Source organism: Aythya fuligula, chromosome 7 (genome assembly GCF_009819795.1).
Source record: "Aythya fuligula isolate bAytFul2 chromosome 7, bAytFul2.pri, whole genome shotgun sequence".
Taxonomy (NCBI): domain Eukaryota; kingdom Metazoa; phylum Chordata; class Aves; order Anseriformes; family Anatidae; genus Aythya; species Aythya fuligula.
This window is the reverse complement of record NC_045565.1, coordinates 18,476,766-18,489,870: the sequence shown is the minus strand read 5'-3', so window position 1 is coordinate 18,489,870 and position 13,105 is coordinate 18,476,766. Positions and strand designations below refer to the sequence as shown.

General features: G+C 40.4%; 1 protein-coding gene across 1 annotated transcript; it reads right to left on the bottom strand.

Annotated features, from left to right (window-relative positions):
- Positions 1-5,389: 5,389 nt before the first annotated feature.
- On the bottom strand, positions 5,390-6,586 carry NPY4R2 (neuropeptide Y receptor Y4-2). Its single transcript, XM_032191719.1, has one exon. It carries the CDS (start codon positions 6,573-6,575, stop codon positions 5,442-5,444), a length of 1,134 nt encoding a protein of 377 aa, XP_032047610.1. The 5' UTR covers positions 6,576-6,586; the 3' UTR covers positions 5,390-5,441.
- Between the last annotated feature and the right edge of the window lie 6,519 nt (positions 6,587-13,105).

Below are 13,105 nucleotides of genomic sequence, written 5' to 3'. Positions count from 1 at the left end.
TCTTCTCTGCTCTGAATGCAGTGTTTTTCAGAAATTGGTCTTTAGAACGTCAGGACCACTTCTAATGTCTGCATTGAAATGAAATAAATACTTGGTACACATAATTATTTTTAGCCATGAAATCAGCTTATCAAGCAGATGAATCAGTGGCTCCAACTCACTATGAGCATAACACAGGATAAATGCATTCTACTTGTAGTCCTGCTGTAATAAAATAGATTCAAGACAAATATTTATGAATGATGAAGTAGTGGTTGCCTGCTAGCTGTTGACAAGGAGGCTTTATACTCCCATAGTCCGGAGAGAGGACACAACAATTTATGAGCTACAATTATAGTATTCAAAAGACAGAGATTTTTACCTGAGAAAGGCCTTAAAGATAAAACAAAGCCCTATTTTTAGGGGGTAATGTGCAAATTTCATGTTCTGAATGTCAGCATAGCTTGCAATTAAAAAAAATTATCTTTCTACTGCCAGGGTTGCATCTTGAGCCTAATAAAATGAAGCTGCACTTGCACCTGTGATATTCTACAGAAAACATTTACTGTTATTATTATGTCACCATGTCTAATATAACCCACCATATTTTGCCAATTAGTAGAAAAAAAATGCAGTGCCATATTTTTCGTGTACCATGACTAAATCTCTTTTCAGTACTACAGCTGATAATCTGTACTATAGTTGCTACTGGACCAAGTATTTTCATGTATATGGGATGAATACTACAGCACTCTATAACTGAATGATTCTTACAAAAGTGGAGTAGAGTCTCATCAATTTAAGATCTAAATAAAGAAACCACTGGTGTTCAATTTCATCCTGGCTTTCCATCATATAATCTCTGTGCTGCTACTGGGCTTCATGTTTACTAAGCATTTATTGGAAGGATAACAAAACAATTCTGACTAAGGCCTAATGAGCATTGTCTGGCAGGAAAAGGCATTATACAAAAGTATAAATCTCAGGCTTATTCTACTTATGACTTCCTGAGTTCAAAGAAGTGACTTTGTTAAGCAAACTGCGATAGTGAGGGAAGGTCATAAAAGCTCTGTGGATGCTGCTGTTCATAAAATTTAAACTCAGGTTACTCATGATGCTAGGCAACAATTTCTATTGAAATCAATGTTCAATACATTCTGAATATCAGCCAGTATTCCATGGACTAGAAATTTAGAAGATAATAGCCTATAAAAGAAATATCAGGTTGAAGTGTGAGAAGACACATAGGTCAAAGTAAAAGCATCCCTTAATGGGTTCTTAGGATGCGATGTCTTAATTTACCATAAGCTGTGTTAGACTGCAACAGTTTGTATGGTTGTGTACAACTGCATTTGAAAATAGCAGACCTGCAGTGTCTACCCTTAGTGACATTGTTACCAACTGCTGCTGCTATCATTTCATGCCATATATCAATAACCCAGGCATGTAACAGGTAACACTGTCATACTTTTTTCCCTTGTGTGTGTATGTAATAAACTGTATGAGTCACTGATTATGTTTAACTTTTTTCTCTTGAAAAACACTATTTGAGAACCAAACATTATATGCTTCATATTATGATTAGTATTATGCTATTTTGTAGAAGCAGAGACAAAGTAACAGAGGTAATATTATTTTATTAGTTATTACAAGATTTCCCAAAGTGTGCCACTTATATTACACCAATAAGTTGTTTTCTTGCTCTGAAAAATCTTACTATCTCTTTACAGCATGTCACAAGAGGCAGGAATGTAAAAAGCATTTTTTTTAAAAACAAACAAACAGAAAATCTGGGAAAAGTCTTCGAAGTGTACGAACTTGTGGTTTACATAGCTCCAGCACGTTTCCCCAACATCATCTTTGTAACTCAGTAGCATGACTTTTTAAAGAGCATACTAAAAAACTGCCATAGGACAAGGAACACAGAAGTGCTTGATCCTTAAATCAAGTTACTAGTTATTTACAAGTGAGTAAAATGTATGTAATCTATTTGTGTCCTGTTACCCTCTTCCATGACTAAAGAAACAGATCCCTTCTTGGTTGTGTTTAAGCCTCAAAGCAACAAATGAAAAGGCTCTTTCAAGAGCCATGCAGGAATAGTTACATCCAGTCTGGTGCCTTTGCCTTCAGAGGGGACAGAGAACAGTTGCTAGAGCTCTTTGTGAAAGATAACAGTGTAATATTTTCTACTGCTTTGTGCACAGCTACAATCTTTGCACCATTATGTCCAGAATGAAGATGTGGTGATAAAGGCACCTTTCCTGTTAGGGCTAATTGTGACAGCATTTTGCCCAGCATGTAAATGAAGATAGAGCTTATATGTGGCAGATATGGTTAGCCCCTTGGAACTTAGGTGTTTGTTTGTTTGTTTGTTTTCTTCTGGATTTACTTTATGTTTAGTTACCTAGGGAATTTTAGATGTGGAAGCATGTGCCTCGGGATGAATAGGCAGCAGCTGACTGGGAATTTTCAGGCTCTGCATTTTGTGCTTAGATGTTTGAGTGGAGTTTAGTGGGTTTTAACGTCTAAACCCTTTAGTTTATCCAGCCCAAAGTCCATTAGCAGTAAACGGTACTTGACTCCAAGCTTGACACTTCCCTTCTTCACTAGAGAAAGATACATTCCTGTTTGTGTCAGTATGGGTTAATGTAAAATTGGATCTGCTTGCTCTGCATACTTACTTGTGACCGTGTACAAATGGCTACATAAATCACAGTTTAAGAAAGAGTCAGATACTTCTTGCCATTGCAGGAAGAACTGTCACTTTATGAACAATGAAAATATGGTATGTCAGAGACCTGCTGTAAGAGCTATGCAAGTTTTCTATCAAAAAGTTTTCACTTAGAACTAGCGCCAAAGACATGCTCATGGAATTAAAAAACCTTAGGGTAATTGTGTTTCCATTTCAGAGTGGTGCTTGAAAAGCTGTACATTTAAGACTATAAGTCAGCTAATCTTCTATGTTCACGTTTAGCAGGGTAGTCTTACTATAACTTGACATGCACATTACTTAATTAAATGTTGAAATTACAAAAAAGAGCAGGAAACAGGCAGAATTACTTGAGTAATTGGGTGAAATGGACCCTGAATATAAAAACACCACAAAATTTAATCAGTATTTAAGCTCTCGAATAATACAATACAGTTTTGGTATAAATAAAATCTATTAGGAGAAATTAATATATTTTTACTACTCAGCATTGCATGGTTATGTCAGCTCTGGTTTCAGTTATAGTAGGAAACTTCAAACTGTGGTTGAGATAAAAATGAGTCCTCTTGTTCTGTGTTTCTAATGGGATCAATGTCCACTCTAGAAATGACACTGAATACAAAGAAATCAAGAGAAACTACTTCTCATACTGCAACAAGTAACAACAAAAAATACAATACAAAAGAAAGCCGAAGTCCATGTGAAAGGAGCAACCGTCTTGCCAGATAACTGAAGAAGATGCAGAAGGAAATCACACAAAAACTCTTACTGAGATATACAGGTCCTGCCCAGAATTAGAAGGGTGGCTGTGTCAGACCAGCTTCTTCCTTAAGACTCTGCATGCAAGAATTCAATGTCCAAACCTGAAGCTTTGCCACCAATTTCTGTGTCCCAGCTCATGGCAAGGGATTACTTGCTATCTCTGCCAGTTGCAGATATGAATTCATCTTTGTTGAAAGCTCTTGCTACCCCACAGCGTAAGAGTTTGATCTTGTTTTCAGATGCTTTGTCCATATTGCTTGTCAGACCACAGCATGGGAAGCTCACCTAATTGTTTACCAGTCATCTAATTGGAGAGCTTCCACCTAAGGGAAGCTTTCTGCATAACTGTACATTAGATAGCTTCAATTCCATGCAATCCCATTGACTACAATAAGTAATGACTACTTAGAGTAACATAATTCGTGTTAGAAGTGACCTCAGTTGGTCACTTAGCCAGTCTTCTGCTAAGGTTAGTTTAACAACACAGGACAGAATATAGTTCCCTATTTCTTTACTATTAGCCTACAGCACCTTAAATTAACATGTTGATATTCTTTTATACAGTTGCCTTCTAATTTATTTATATATATATATTTTTATTTCATTTTTGTTCCTCAGCATGGGTTTCTTGGGCATAACTACTTCTTGGTTTCTCAGCAGTTACTGAGACAGTTTGTGGACAAAGACTAAAAATACCACACATCTTAAAAAGCATGACCCTCGCTTCAGTAGAGCAATTAGACAAAATAGACAATACTATTTATTTACATGTAGCTTGGCTTTAAGATTTGTGTTTCCACCTGACCTGGATTCCACCTTGTGCTATTTTTACTGACCTTCTATTGATTTGTCGGAGCTTCAGCTCCATCTTTGTTGCTGATGCCAGCAAGTGGGACGGGTGTCTGATATCTGGTTTTATTTTAACAGGCAACAGAAAACCTCCATGTGTATGCTTATTTCTTTGGGAGTGTATGCACTCAGAAAATACAGGGCTTCCACAAACAGTTTTCCATGATCATTCAGACTTTCTGAATGAGACACCCTGCAGTTAAAGTACCAAAGAGCTAATTAGTATTATGTTTCTGAAGCAGAATTGAGATCTTGCTATCGAGGTCTGGAACAGTTCCAGTAATCCAGCCACTTCTCATCATCATGGCGTGTACTTTTAGCATTGTGGAGCTCTGTGACTGGCAGCAGCAGGAATTGCAAAATCAACCAGATATGTTTCCACATAGATCTGCAACTGTTTTTCATTTGCTTAAAAATAGTGCTCTGCATCATGTCTGTGTGCTTCAGGAGTTTAATCCACAGAGTAATGTTTTTGTTTGCCACTATTCCTCTATAAGTAACTTTCTTCTTTATGTAATAGGATTGTTGTTCTGTGTCCCTACTTGGTATTGCCAAGTGGCTATTCCCAGGCCTGTATGATGAGAGAGAGAAGTTCCAGGCATCCAGCTTGATGTGAACTAGATCTGTTGATACATTACTGTTACCTAACAAGCTGTCAGAGTTGGTAAAGCACAAAAATGTATATATTTACATATCTCTGTTCCACTGGTGTGTCATCAGTGCATAAAAATCTTACTAATACTGAAAAATGAAGCCTTCACTAATGCGGCTTTTGGCAGCCTGTAGAACTGATATTGGAAGCCTGAGATTCTGTCTCAGTCGTGGTGGAGATGTGAGCTTAGCTGATGAACCCCACGTCAGTTTATGTGCAGCCGCAGCTTAGTTACTGAGCTGGTAGAGCAGCCTGCTATACATCAGCCCAGTCTTCTCAACGTCTGTACCGCCTCAATGATGTGAACAGCTTGGGCATCACAGGAACTACTGTATACGTTTATGAACTTCCTTTGCCTGTTCTTCCAAAAATCAGGCAGCAGTGGGCTCCTGTTTTCATCCCAGCTATAGCATCATCAGTTGCTTTTTATACTCACAGGTACTGTTGGTGTGTGGTGTCAATGCAACCCTCTGAAATGTTTTCTGCTAGCTAAATAGAATTATGTCTGCAGTTCAACATCAGTGAGCCCTTGGAGATTTCAGTCTGCATGGTGGATAAAGGTAAATGATCGTATTCTTCCATGGATGCAGTTACTGAATTATGCTGGCAGCTCAGAATCAGTGACTTCACTTCTTTTTTGAAGTTGCTGTTTAGGAAACCATAGATAACGGGGTTGACACAGGTGGAAGCCATGGCTACCAGGTGGCACAATGAGAAGATCAGATTGTGATGGCAAGGTGAAATGATTTTGTAATTCCAGTCCACAATGGTGTTGAACACATGCAGTGGTAACCAGCAAACAGCAAAAGCAGCAACCATGGATGCTAACAAAATATTTATCCTTCTCAGCTGAACTGCTCGGTTGCTGTATTCGCTCTTCTCAAACATGTCTTTTCTTTTCTGTAGGCGTAAGTAGATACGCAGGTAGCAAAGTATAATGAAGAACAGTGGGATGCAGTATTGCAGGAGAAGTAAGGTGGTGGTGTAGATAAGTCTGTGTTGCTCAGAAGGCCACGAGTCAATGCATATGGCCTTGTCATTGGAAAAATTCATGATGTGTGAAAGTTGCTGGTACACATCATTAGACAAGACAGACGTGGTCAAAAAGGGCAAGGACATGAGACATGCTAAAGTCCAAATGACTCCAATTCCTAGGTAGGCTTGGGAGATACTTGGCCTCCAGCCAGTTGGGTTTATGATGAGCTGGTGTCTTTCCAGAGCAATGAGGACAAGGGAAAGTATTGACACTGTCACAGATGTGCACTGAGTGAAAGAGGTCATTTTACACATGACCTCCCCAAATATCCAGTAGTCCATCATGGTGTAAACAATGGTGGAAGGCAGGCAGACAAGACACATAAACAAGTCTGAAATTATTAAGTTGGAAATTAGGATGTTGGTGACGTTGGTCTTTTCCTTCTGCCTGGCTATGACAGCAATCAGGCAGATGTTTCCCACGATGCCTAGGACTGTCTCCAAGCTATAAGAGGTGGCCAGAAAAACAGTGAGGTCAGTGACATTCCTGCACTGATTAGAAAGGTGTGAGGGGAAGCTTCGGTTTGAGCTCAAGTTCTTACTGTTCAGGAAAGGAAAACCATCATGAACAGACCTTGTCTTATTCATCCTGGACCCCAAAATGTTTATCCAAAAAGGCGATAATCAAATACAGTCTGGGTCTTCTAAAAAGGTTTTATCTTCTAAAAAAGGTTGTATCTGTTCTGTTTGGCTGCAGAAGCTCTGGATATGCCTGCAAAGGAAAGGAAAAAGATTACTTAGTTATGCCACAAAAGACTAGTCAAAAGGGTAGTGGAGGGCAGTGGGACAGAGAAGCAAACTCCAATGACTCCGTGTATCTTCAGCTCCTTTTCATATGGCTTATCAGATCATGACATGGAACAATTTGCTAGAGTGTGATATAGAAGTCTGTGGGAATCTATAGAAATAGATTAACTGTGTTTGCTGGTTATGAGGTTACCCTAGGGATTTAATAATATTTTTACTTCATCACTTAACTCAATGCAGTATCCTAAACATGACAAATGTAGTAGAAAGTTGGATCAAAACACATCTGAGAATAAAAGTCATGTGTGATTCTGGATTTGCGAAGTTCTGATCCCAAACTGAGTGGAAGGCCCTTTGTTAGGGCTGCATTTTCCTTCAGTCAAGCTAAACATCAATGCAAAAACTAAGGCACATTAGCTGCATAAAGTTAACACTATCATATTTTAATGTGAGTTAATTTGTGCACTGAAATCATAATTGCAGCCAGAAACCACATTTGCTTGAGACAGGATCACCATGCGAAAATTCAGGCTCATATCCTCAGGAAGGATAACATGGGACAATTTTGAAAGAGTCTGAAGGAAATCAAAATTCATTATTTTCCAGCTTCTGTGCGGCTGGAATAGGTCATGGGAACTGCGGTCCAAATTCTCTGCTTTCCCTTTCTGGATGAACCCCAGTGTCCACAGGGCACTGATACCTTCTTCTGGGTGGCCAATGTGGCCATCGCAGGGCTTATCAGGGATATATTCCAATCTCCTGATTTTGGCTTTAAGAATGGGTGGTTTTGACGACTTCTCTTACTTTCCTGCAAGAAGCTTCCTTCCTCAGCAGAACTATTCACTTTTTATCTAGGACAGTTCAAGTGTTGTAGCAGCATGTGCTATCTACTGGATGCTGTTTCTGCATAGGCATTTGGAACTGCTGCTTAGCCATGGCTGCAACCCCTGAGCTGAGATTTTCAGCGGGCTTGGGGAACCAACCGCACAGAGTTAATTGGGGCTGTATGTGTTTGGAAATCTCCACCACAGGAATGCCTGGACTCTACCAGAGGGCTTCTGGGAGGCTGCCATGATCACCTGGCACCACCTGTCCTTCCCAGCTCCCTTTCCCACTCTGCATGGGGGATAATATCCCCTTTCGTCTTTGTTACTAGCTCCTTCCCTTCAGCCAGGCATTGGGGTACATTGATGTGACTACCCCTTGCCATAGCTCTATAATCCTGACTTTCAAGTCCACATCTTCCTTGTCCAGGATTAGAAGAAAAAATCTGACCCTGCCCTTCTCAGGTCGGAGGCAGTTACATGCTGTACGAAGGCTTGTAATGTGAAAAGTAAATAAATACACAGGGAATGACACTATTTACCCATTGCACAAGCCTTTCCTCAGCAATAAAATGCTACTCAAACAAGTTTGTGAGGCTGTGATAAATTTCTCAGAGCTTCAGAAAAACAAGTGGTCAGAAAATTAATACATAAATAAAATGGTATAGAGAGCTTATCACTGTTTGAGTAGCATTAACTGCTGAGCAACTACATGCATAAAGGTAACTAACACTCTAGAAAAAAGTCTCCTCCTGCCATGCTAGCCTCTTTTGTTTGCCTTGGTTTTCTTTTTACGAAGCATTGCATCTCCAGAACTGACAACAAAGGCATAGTGTACAGTAAATATAAAGGTGTTTTGTGATGTTGTTCTGTTTGATCAGCAAAAATTAGTAGAGGCAATCCCCCTCCCCCCTTGTTTTTAGACTTGCTGATTTATCTTTCTTTCTGTCATCTATCTGTATCTACCTGTCAGAGATGGTTGACGGAGTAAGATATTCTAACCTTTTCTTACACTTGCTCCTTTATTTTCTCAGCAGTTTAAATTGTAATTAAAAAGGATGAAGGATCTTTTCCAGATTGTGGGTATAGCTGTGACTCTTCCTATCCACTTACTTTTGTGCTGTTACTCAAGCCCTGTGAACAGGCTGATTAATTTTCTGAAACTAAAAGCAGCAGTGGTGATGTGTAGATTGCATAGTTGCATATGCGGAGGGTTAGTGAGAATCTGTCTCAGCATGAAGATGGTGACCAAATGAAAAACCAGTATCCAGGCCCTTAGTTTTTAGTGACTGCTGGCCAGTGGAGATGCTGCATACGGAACAGAGCAGAGGGATCAGCAGCCTGCAATATGGTTTGGTACCAGTTGAAGGAGCTCAGTCTTGGCATTTGGACAGTACAAACAGACTGTGCTGTAAGTGAACACATGGGCCTTTTACTACAGTCCCAGCCCAGTATCCTTAGCTACAGTATCCCAGACAACAAATACATGGTTCTCATGTTGCTTGAAAAATGTGTGCTGTTATTACAAACATCTGTGCCCCACAGAGTAAGCCCTCTCAGGGGTGCCAGACAGCTTTGGACATGCTGAGGGGTCAGTAAGGAGAACTAATAAAGTTTAAACAAGGAAATGAAGTATTGGAGCAACCTGAAAAGTGGAAGCTAGATCCCACAGCTTTAAGGGGCGTATTCCCAAGAGGAACACCAAGGAGAGAGTGGCTGTGCATTCATTGCAGATGGCACTCCCATGTCTCTGAAGGCTCTGTGATGCATTTTGTTGGCTTAGGAATTCCCTCTTTAGTACTTTGCGTTCTGTGGTGTCTCTCACAAAGTGACTGGCAAACATTTCCTGGTCATGCATTCTCATGGTATTGCCCACAGGTATATAAGGAATTATCACCCTCTTATCACAGACCAGGGGACTGATACAGGGAGGTGAGACCCGAGTGTCTCAAGGAAATCTTTGGTACAATGTGCAGGGCTTAAAACTGCCTGTCAAACCTTGTGTATTTGGAAAAGTCAGAGCCTAGATCACCTACATGCAGAGCTCTCTATATCTCTTGTTCTGGCAACCATGATGTAAAAAAACATTTATAGAAAAACAGGAAAAAGAAGTATTGTGGTGACTTATGTGTCCTGTTACAGTATCCTTAAATGACAGGTTCTTGGAGTCAGTTGTTGCAAAATTGCTTGTCATCTCAAAATGTTTGATTGCCATTTGGTTTGGTCTAAATTAAGAGCTAATAATAATCAATACAGACCTACTCTGTTTAGACAATTCAGTCAAACGTTAGCTAATAAACTAAATCACCAATGCACGTGGAAAAGAGTGTTAGCTTCCCTTGCTGTATTAAATGCTTGTCAATTACCCACTGAAATACAGAAAAAAAAATTTACAAAGACAACATTTTTTTCTCCAGAACCTTAGAAATACTGAATTGGATTGTAGGAGTAACAAACCTCGTAAATCAGTTTGGAGAGGGAGTTGGAGAAAGAGTTAGTTTTTTTGTTTGTTTGTTTGTTTTTTAAAGAAGGAAGGGTATAAATATGAATGAATATATATATTCAGAGCCTTTGAACTTCAGGAAAGAGGTCAGTTATAACAGCTAACATGCTCCAAAAGCAAGGTTTTCTAACTGATGCAGCAAGAGGGACATCTCAGAAAGGTGGGCATGACAAAAGTTTGCAGCAACTTGACTGTATGCAAAAACAGAAAAAGGACTTTCCAATTTAATCTTTTTGTAAGTTAGATTCTCCATTTCTGTCTTTTACAAACATTCATCATCCTGTTGGAAGCAAGGAAATAGAGCAGCCAAGGTATGAAGGATTTGCCTTACCGAATAGCACAGCCCTCTAAAGGTAACAAATATAATTCAAAAGGTAACAAATAAAGGTAACAATATAATCAGGCTATATTTAAAAAAAAAAAAAAAAAAAAAAAAAAAAAACACACACACAAAAAAAAAACACAAAAAAAACCACAATAATTACTCAGTTTGAAAGTTAAAGGATAAAGGGATATCCTATATGTCCAAGAAAAATTCATCAAAAGAATGGGAGTTCTGCAGAAATGGCTCAGAGAAGAAAATGAACTCCCCAGTGGGTTTTAAAGAGAGATTACTAGACAGTAAGTGATCCCAGGCAGTTAATACATGACTGCCCTTTAGAAAGACCCATGGACTTGAAGACATGCCATTTAAATCTCTATAAAAACTTCTCCTGGAGGCAGGATGAAGCATGGCACTACTGCTAACATTGCGTTCTGTTGCTAACTGGGAGTAGGTCCTTCTTGCAAAGCTAATCAGCATCAGCCCCTCCCTGCAATCAAAAGTCAGTCTCCATATAGCTGTGATGGACAGAGTGGGTTGATTTCCCCTCCCTGCAATCAAAAGTCAGTCTCCATATAGCTGTGATGGACAGAGTGGGTTGATTTCTACATTAGATATAGGCAGAAGGAAAAAAAAATATACTTGCAGTGTTTGGCATCATTATTTGGTACTCAGAAGGAATTAATTGTCAAGGGCTCGGTGCTGGGGCCGGTCCTCTTTAATATCTTCATCGATGATCTGGACGAGGGCATCGAGTGCACCCTCAGTAAGTTCGCAGATGACACCAAGTTAGGTGCGTGTGTCGATCTGCTCAAGGGTAGGAAAGCTCTGCAGGAGGATCTGGATAGGCTGCACCGATGGGCTGAGGTCAACTGCATGAAGTTCAACAAGGCCAAGTGCCGGGTCCTGCACCTGGGGCGCAATAACCCCAAGCAGAGCTACAGGCTGGGAGAGGAATGGTTGGAGAGCTGCCAGGCAGAGAAGGACCTGGGAGTGATGGTGGATAGTCGGCTGAATATGAGCCAGCAGTGTGCTCAGGTGGCCAAGAAGGCCAACGGCATCCTGGCTTGTATCAGGAACAGCGTGACCAGCAGGGCTAGGGAGGTGATAGTCCCCCTGTACTCAGCTCTGGTGAGGCCGCACCTTGAGTACTGTGTTCAGTTTTGGGCCCCTCGCTACAAGAAGGACATCGAGGTGCTTGAGCGGGTGCAGAGAAGGGCGACGAAGCTGGTGAGGGGCCTGGAGAACAAGTCCTACGAGGAGCGGCTGAGGGAGCTGGGCTTGTTCAGCCTGGAGAAGAGGAGGCTCAGGGGTGACCTTATCACTCTTTTTAGGTACCTCAAGGGAGGCTGTAGCGAGGTGGGGGTTGGCCTGTTCTCCCACGTGCCTAGTGACAGGACGAGGGGGAATGGGTTTAAGTTGAGCCAGGGGAGTTTTAGGTTAGATGTTAGGAAGAACTTCTTCACTGAAAGGGTTGTGAGGCACTGCAACAGGCTGCCCAGGGAAGTGGTGGAGTCACCATCCCTGGAAGTCTTCAAAAGACGTTTAGATGTAGAGCTTAGGGATATGGTTTAGTGGAGGGCTGTTAGCGTTAGGTTGGAGGTTGGACTCGATGACCTTGAGGTCTCTTCCAACCTAGAAAATTCTGTGATTCTGTTCAGAACTTGATCAGTAGCTCAAGCACTATTTGCTGCTTTCAGTCCAGAAGTCTTCATGAGAGAAGTGATTCTTACAGGCAAGTCGTTATATTACTTATTTACAAAGTTATGCAAATTATCCCGAATAAAGTAGCTATGGACTGTCTCTTATAAAGTAGAAACAAATATGCAGGTTTGGAAATATGCATATGGAAAGGTTTACCAGAACTTTGAAATCCATATTGCAGATATTAATGGAGATGGTGGTAACTAACAGTGGTACCCCATTTTTGTCTGCAGTTATGTTATCTCAGTAAAACGGAATTGCCCTGTTTAACCTTATATCTTGGAGAGGGGTTAAAAATCAGGTGGATTTCGTTATAGGCTCACTTGAAGGCAACACTTAACTAGAAAAGAGAACCTGTCACTGAGTATGTACAGACAGGTCCTACAGCAATGTAAAGTGTGTAAGGGATTTGATATAATGAGATTTAGTGGTGAACATTTTGTTAATCTTCATCTTTGTTAAATTCTGTTCCAAAAGTCTTGGGATTAATGATAACCAGAAAGTTTTTTTGGCACACTGCAAGGTGTCAGGGAGCACACCCAAGCCTCAAAGATCTCCCAAGAAGTTGCCATCTCCTTCTTTGACCTTGAAAGTTTGCAAAAGTCCCAGTGTACAGGGGCTGGACCTTTCATGATAAGTAAGACTGGATCAATCTGTCAGAAATAATCACCTGCTTGGTGGCACATGGTGGTTGTGTACCCATACTCTTTGAACTCAAATCCATAGAATAATGCCAGGGTAATTTAAAAAAGTTGTAGTGTAGGTAGGAACTCTAAAACCAGTAAGACATACCACAAAACAATGGGAAAGGAACATTTCATGGAGCTGACAGATGTCCATTCAAATGCTTTTTTTTCTGAATGGGATGGAGGAGAGAGAACTCAGAGGATCACCAGCTCCACTGGGTTAAATACCAGGTTTGGTATCACCATATCCTGTACCAAGCTCAAGTTCTTTAGTTTATTTAAATTAAAAAAAAAAAAAAAAAAAAAAAAAAAAAAGGAGAAGTTCACAAGTT

Excerpts from the sequence above, each read along its gene's own strand:
- NPY4R2 (XM_032191719.1), bottom strand. The coding sequence starts at position 6,575 with ATGAATAAGACAAGGTCTGTTCATGATGGTTTTCCTTTCCTGAACAGT.